This window comes from Protopterus annectens, chromosome 6.part0 (assembly GCF_019279795.1).
Source record: "Protopterus annectens isolate FY-2018-M chromosome 6.part0, PAN1.0, whole genome shotgun sequence".
NCBI classification, from domain to species: domain Eukaryota; kingdom Metazoa; phylum Chordata; order Ceratodontiformes; family Protopteridae; genus Protopterus; species Protopterus annectens.
In genome coordinates this window covers 1948073153-1948081594 of record NC_056737.1, presented here as the reverse complement: position 1 = coordinate 1948081594, position 8442 = coordinate 1948073153, and the positions used below count along the sequence as shown (strand labels likewise).

Sequence of the window (8442 nt, the reverse complement as noted above, 5' to 3'; positions counted from 1 at the left end):
TATGCTCCAACAATAATTCAAATTTCTAGAAGGCAATTCCTTATACAGGTAAAACTTATGCACCAATACAACAAAATACATGTACAACTCAAAAGACTGCAACCCAAACTGTGCTATACCCTCATGTATAGCTTAACCCTGGACTAAGTTATCATGCTGCCCACTACAATGTAAACACATGCATGGTCCTTAAAATTGCAAGTCTGAATATATGCAGGATAAATAGAAAATGGTAAACACTTGAAACTTGACTAATCAGTGAAGAGCAGCATGTGATAGCTATCTCAGAAACATGTTTAAAAGATTATCAGCAGTAATAAGTCCATATACAATGATATCAGACTGGGATCCCGACAAGGAGGGGATACTATATTGTTCAAACAGAAAGTTACCTACATAAACAGCATTTAAGTTATAAAAAGTAATACACAGAATGACAAAGAACTCAAATGGGTATGTACACAACTGACACTAAATTAGATACATCTGCATGTTGCCTCAGTTTATATACCCCCTCCAGACTCATTTCCCACTTTGTTATAGGTCTTATACAAGACAGTCCCTTACAGTCTTCCATAAAACCCAATAATACTGCAAGACTTTAGCATAAATGCTTCAGCTTACAAAGTCATCCAACTGAATAAATTATTATAATAATAATTTCAATAGTTTGAAAAAAAAACAGAATTAGGGCAAAAGCCAATCAAAATGCAGACTCCAGTATAAATCTATAAACCTTAATATCAGCTCAGTTACTGAGATTTTTTTTAATAGATATAGACTGTCTAATTAGTAGAAGTTTATTCCATATACATACCATAGAATGTGATAGAGACTCTGTTCTAGCAACAGTTCTAAATCTTCCAATTTGAAATGAATAGTTACAACCCAGAGTAATTTGAATCTATAAGTTCAATGTCTGGTAATAATCAGAGCTCCTCATTCCATAATGCCTGACAAGTTAGATACAACTTTACTGCATAAACCTATACTTATGGGAAAAAAAGACATAAAACTTCCAATCTAGCTTGATATGGAAGATTTTTCAAGATCTTTGTAAATTTCCCCTGTATTCCTTCAAAACTTAATAAATCCCCTTCTGTATATGCACAAACTGTCATATTATACTCAGTAATAGGTCAGACATTCAAAAAATCATTTTTTAAAATAATTCTGTATTCCTTGAAACAAAGTTCTTAAAATTAATGCTATAACTTTGAGTAATTTTACTTTTAATAACTTGGATATATGCTCTAAATTTAAAATTATTACAGATTCTGATGCCCACATTATTATATTATCAAAAATGTGATACAACTGTGGATACTAATTTCACCTTGACATCTAAACTAGGTTTGCCAGAGTAAAGGACCTAACATTTATCTTTATTAATGTTTTGCCCATTATAATTTAACCAAAAATTGACTTTACTCGAGTACAGATTACATTCTTCTATACCTTTTGATGATGTTACAACATGTCCAAATTTGATATATTCAGTGTATTTTGCCATCCAGATAGAGGACTGCTTTGGTATCTGAGAAAAATCTATATTAAATAATTTTATGACCAGTACTGAGATTTGTAGAACCCCTTTAAGCACGTCAGCACAGCTATTTATTTATACACTCATTAAAACTGTGAACTGTTATCCCAGTTTGCCAATCGAGAGGAAGTAACCCAACATTCCCTACAACACTGAAAAGGTGAATTAACCATGACACCCAAGCAATGTCCTCTGCCTTCGGCATTTCAAGCCAGCCTTCTTCAACTCCCACACCCTTGTCACAGGGACTTCATCTGCAATGGAAGCATTCCCATCATCTGCTTCAAGCACTGGCCCTTCAAAGGAGGAAGTCATGTCCACTACACAGATAAATTCCTCAAAATGTGCCTTCCATTTCTTAGCAATGCTCCAGTTTGAGATCAGCATTTCTCGCCCTTGCTGAAAACAGCCTCAGCAATATCCTACTTCCCCTTCTGAGTCACCAGATGGTATGCCAGAATCTCTTTGAGATTCCCTTTTAGTTCTTTGAGGACCCACTTTCAGGTCTCATTTCTTTATTTTGTATGGAGCAGTGGTGCAGCAGTAGGATTACCACCTCACACCAAGAGCTTCTCCAGTTTGATTCTTGGCTGGGGTGCCTTCTGTGTGGAGTCTGCATGCCCTGCCTGTGTTCGTGTGGGTTTCCTCCGGGTACTCCGGTTTCCTCCCATGTACAAAGACATGCGTCTGGAGCATTTCTCCCTGGGCCTCTGCTGAAAATTGACTTTGTTCCAAGTCAGACTTTCCCGGTAAACAAACATTAAATAAATAAATACATTTTGTAAATGATACATCGCCGTAGTGTTAGGTGGTACTGGATGAGCTGGCTGAACATGTTTCTGTAAGATGTACTGCAAAGTGATACTTTTCATTTCCTAAAAATAAAGATACATGTCTTCAGTTGCTTTTAACGTTAATTTTTAGTAGAATATCATATAAATGCAAGCAAGTGTATTACTATTATTAGCACTGTAAAATGAATATTAACTCTAAAATACATTTCAGGTAGATTATGAAACTGTCTGCTAGTCTATAAGACAGTTGTATTTAAGGAGTTAATTAAGTAATTGTGAGGACAAGTTCAAGCTATATTTTTTTGGTTCCTTGCCTAAAACTGCAGGTCTGAAATGTCTGAAATACTGACTCCCAAGTCTTACAAAAATAACACAAATTTTAAAACTCACACTTCCATTACTAAAAAGTCCATGGAGAAGGTAGTCCCTGTACCCCACTAAAGTGAGGATTTTGTACAGTCATACTCTTGCTATTATCTGTACAAAATCAAAGACTGCTGTACCTCAGAAATGGTGAAAATGCTCTAAGGTACTATAACCTGGGAATTAGCTTGTATGTCCACAAATTTTCTTAAGAAGTTCAGCTGTTATGAGGATTGCAACACTGGTCCTCATAATTTCATCATGTACCAGTACTTTTCAGCTATGCAACCCTCTCCCACATGCAAAGATGCAGAAGTGTGCATGCACTCGAGCAAGTGCGCTCACACACACAAAATCACACACGTAAACATGCACACACATACACACACACACACACACACACACACACACACACACACACACACGCACATGCAACACATACTCACATACACACAACCTGTATACACACATGAGCACATGCAAGCACATACACACACACACACACACACACACACACACACACACACACATGTGCAAAGACACACACATGTACACACACACACACACACACACACACACACACGTTAGTACTATGATAGGATTATGGATACACAAAATACACCTGGCATTGTACTCAGAATCAAAAAAACATGTGGCTATCGGCTATTACTTGCAGATGTCTACTGAGTATTGATATATATTTAAAGCAGTTAGATTATAATTCATTTTAATTATTTATCTGACATTTCTTAAACAAGTTGTTATGCTTGTCTAATAGTTCTTTTCACAGATAACTGAGGCCAAAGGCTAAAGATACATGTTGCGCATATATATATATATATATATATATATATATATATATATATATATATATATCTATATTTGGCCAACTAAACAAATGATAGACAGGTATGTGAGATCATATAATTCTTGGGGTAGAGAAATATACATTGCATAGTAGTATGTCAGAGTTTGTAAAGTTGTTGACTTTCTGAACATCAATATTTAGATATTTCATTCAATTTCAGTACACACACACACACACACACACACAGACACACACAGAAATTTAGAAAGAAAATACATACACAGGTACACCTGTATGTGTGTGTGTGTGTGTGTGTGTGTATAATATATATATATATATATATATATATATATATATATATATATCTATATAAAAAATATTATATATATATATATATATATAACATATAATATATATATATATATATATATATATACATACACACACACACACACACACACACACACACACACACACACACATATGTGTGTGTGTGCCTGTGCAGTTCAGCACAATAACATTCAGTTCAAGTGACAATATTAAAATGAGACCAGCAGCATCAATGATTAAATCAAATGTACAGTAAGGATTTCACACATATATTGGGAAACATGTAGATGGGCATCTGACACAAACATTTTGAAACACATAGACAATGAGGAAAGGTAATTAACCTTGGAAACTAAGGATATAATATGAGGAAATGAAGGTGTGGTCTGAAGGCATGAGTATGGTAAGAGGCTGAGATTATACAAAGTTAAGCAAGGTCCTTGAAGAGCTTCCATTGAACCCTGTCTTCTATGTAATTAAGGAGGGTTTGTCTGATGAAGGATAGGGTAGGCAGATGTCTGTTATGTGAAGGAATGGAAATGCACATAGCTGAGCCCACTTTGGTAACAGAACCTTTCAGTATAAATTCAAAACAACATGAAAGACAGAGATATTTACAGAGCTCCAACTGCTTAATCTGTTGTCTTGTGTCAGTAATATTGCACACGTATATTTAATGCACACAAAGTATATCCAGCTTATTGTAAGACATGGGAAGAGAAGATTTTTGATTGCAGGAGGTGAAGCAATATTACTGAAAAGTATCAATAAGATGTTTGGAAACCTTACCCTTCCAACAGCATAGTCCCTTCATACCTGTTAGACTGCAGTTTACTCCTGCAGACACTGAAAGGTTCTTTCACAAAATAGGCTATAAAAAAAGAGTAGCAGAAGTTCCTTGGAGCCCTGGCAAAATTTTCCCTAGTCAGTATTAATACCTGGTTGGGTCTTCCCTGTAAAGACAGCACTGACCTGTAGAATATTGTTACTAGACAGTAGTTTACACAATAATGCATGTACTTTATATAGGGCCATTAAAGTAATGCAGCTGAAGTATTTCATTTACCATAAAGACTTTTATAGAAAATGATATAGTGGAGTATATAAAAGGGAAACACATCTTATAGTTTCACTGAAATAGATATTTCCATGCTATAGAATAGAAAACAAACTCTGTTAAGATTAATCAGTATAATGGTAAATAATATTTAGGATTTACTAATACATAATTTATATATATATATATATATATATATATATATATATATATATATAAATATAAAACATAAGTTAATATATCAATGGTATTTCAGTTTTTGAGAGATAAATGATACAATGGCATATAGAAAAACATACTAAGATAGAAGCAATACATCTCAGAGAGCTTATAGGAGAATAGATTAATATGCGAGTTATGTTGGTGATTATATAACTTGTTTAAAGTTAAGACATACACAGATCATAATCTGCGATGTAATCTTTAATTTAAAATAAATATGTAATGGATTAAAAAAGATATGTATTTGTTATATAAATTATACTAAAAGAAGCGTTGATGAGAAAATGGCTTTCACTGAGATATTGTTATATATTTACATATATTTATGCAAGCAAACACTGAAGTCAAACAAAAGGTATATGATTATACTTAAGGAGCTTGAGCAGTCTTGAGGGTGATGATCATATAAAAGCTGAGAAGAACCTGAGGAAAAATTAAACAAATAGATAAGCAGAAATTGAGCAATAAGATATTTATTTATTTTATTTATTTTACATTTGTTTACTAGGAAAGTCTGACTGGACACAAGTCCTTTTTCATCAGAGGCCTAAGGAGAAAAGCTCCACATGTAACATGCATTAATAAAGTACAATTTCATAGGTACAGAAGAATAACTCTTTACAAATTACATAAAAAAAACTAGGATGACAGAAGAATAACAGTATACAAATTGCATCATATAAATACTAAGATGAAAGCCTTAACTGTACATCAGCAATGTGCAGAATTGAAGATTGGTACATTATACAGGTACAACGATGAATCACTATAAAACTGTGCAATAGAATAGCATTCAATGTGATATAATATTAAATAGTAGAAAATATACACAAAGTGTCTAAGCTTAGAATGGCAGTAACTATGAGGAAAAGGGAGGTGCGAGGTGTGAGACATACAAAAAAAAGGGAAGTCCACTGTTTGACAATAAGGAAGGAGTGTTTGCTCTGAGTGAGCAAGAGGGAGATGAAGTTAGGTTACCATGGAGTTGCCTTAATATTCAGTTCTAGTAGTCATGTCTGGTCGTGGTAAAGGAGGACAGAGCCATGGAAAAGGGAGTGCTAAATGGCATCGTAAGGTTTTGTATGATAATATTAAAGGTATTACTAAGCCCGTTATTTTCCACTTGACTCATCGAGGTGGTATGAAGCGCATTTCGGGGCTTATTTATGTGGAGACCCATGGTGTTTTGAAGGTGTTTTTGGAGAATGTGATTTGTGATGCTGTTACCTACACTGAGCATGCTAACAGGAAAACTGTTACAGCTATGGATGTGGTGTATGCTCTAAAATGCCAAGGCAGGACCCTTTATGGCTTTGGAGGCTAATGTGTTTGTAGCTAAGAAACTGACCCAAATGTGGGTTATATTATGTGGGTCAGATATGTGTGTGTGTGTGTGTGTGTGTGTGTGTGTGTGTGTGTGTGTGTGTGTGTGTGTGTGTGTGTGTGTGTGTGTGTGTGTGTGTGTGTCTGTGTGTGTGTGTATCTTAGGAAATAATGAATGTGCATCATTATGGTCTACTATCATATAATAAGGAAGATGAATGTAGAGATTATCCTTTTAGTTGTTATAGCTTTTATAGTATTACCATTAAGATACTTGCAGATTATCAATATATAACATTTATTTGAAGCCATATATAGTGATCTACAGATTTAAAGGTAAGAACACCTAAAATAAATGGGTATAAAAGAGCAAAAGTGAATTATAAGGATAGTATGAATGGGATTCCAATAAAAGTCAATAACTTTATGCACTATGTAAGGGATTTGGTTTAGTGCTGGTTTAGTTATTTTTGGAATTTAAACTTTGTCTTTGTCTTTTTACATCAAATACAATGAATATTATAAGTGTTTAGTTTACAATAAAATCACAGATTAATAAATTAACATTTTTAAAGTCACTGACTGAAGCCAACATCTTTAAAATGGATTTCTTTAAACATTAATTGGTTAAGCAGTGGCAAGGAAGTATTTTAATTATTTAAAACTGCAGATACCACAAGTGTTTCCCCCTGCAGGAAACTCAGTTATTATAAAATGATATTAACAATTTCAACATAAAACAATATTCAGTACTAGCAAGTTCTAGATTTACAGAAAAGAGAAGGAGTATGACAATTTAATGGAGAAACTATATTATAATGCCTAGGTTTGTTGATTCATACAGAGATGGCAAAGGTATGATGTGTATGGTGATTAATGAGTATAAATAAAAACACTAACTTTAGAAAATATGTACTGAATTCCAGGTATTGGAGCTAAATTCTATAAAAAAAAGTGCTTGGAAATTTTAACTACAAATATGAAGGGGGCACATAATGGGAGGGGACTTCAACTGTATACTTAATGAAAATGATACAAGTGAAATTAACAAATGTAGTGTTTTTGTATCAGGTGGTATTTTAATAAACTGCACTGATTCATATAGTCTTACAAATGTTAATGACTTCCCTGAAACATATTCTTTATTTTACCCTAGGTACTCTATAGATACAGTATGCAATCAAGAATTGATACGGCTTATATTTTAAATGGCTTGGTTTCTAAAGTAGAAAGGGTAAAGGTGATGACAGGTGAATTGTCAGACTATACTGCTGTTACTTGTAAAGTAACAATAAATCCAATAAAACATGCTTCATTTAATAGGCTCCCAGTTTATGTAACAAAACGATCAAATTTTAATGATCAGAAATGCAGCAATTTTTAGATTTTATTAATAATTGTGACATTTTTGGATCTGATTCTCTGGAACTCAATGAAAGTATATTTATACAGCATACCATCAATTTATTACAATAAGTGAAAACAATTGGATAAGATCTTATTGAAACTGCAAGAATAGACAGATAAAATAAAATTAAAAGCCTAAAAGGAAGTAAAAGGTTTCTCACTAGAAATGAAAAAAAAAACTTAATACAAAGTTTCAGAAGATCCTTAATCACAAGGTATCTATTGCTCTAGGAAAAAAATCAAACAACATTCTTGTTCCCTGACTTGAAATGGCTCACATAAGTTGGATCTTAGACCAAAATGACAGCAAAGTATAATTACATCGGAAGTGTATCTATTCCTGGTAGTAACAGAAATTACATGGATGTCAAATACATTCTGGATTGGTTTAAAAAGCACTACAACAAAATCAAGATACACGTTATGAGAAGGAAATTGATTTTTTCCTAAACAGGAATATACAAAAAAATGTATGGGAACAATAAAAAAAAGCAGAGGAACCTTCTTCATCTGAAATAATGGTGAAAAATTAAAAGGCTAAAAGATAAAACATCTCCCAGTAATTATGCTATTACTGATCTATATACATCAT

The 8442-nt window shown here is 33.3% G+C and overlaps 1 protein-coding gene across 1 annotated transcript; it reads left to right on the top strand.

Moving 5' to 3' along the window:
- Window positions 1-6132: 6132 nt before the first annotated feature.
- LOC122804035 (histone H4-like) lies at window positions 6133-6444 on the top strand. The gene has a single exon (XM_044073712.1). It carries the CDS (start codon window positions 6133-6135, stop codon window positions 6442-6444), a length of 312 nt encoding a protein of 103 aa, XP_043929647.1.
- The last annotated feature ends 1998 nt before the right edge of the window (window positions 6445-8442 follow it).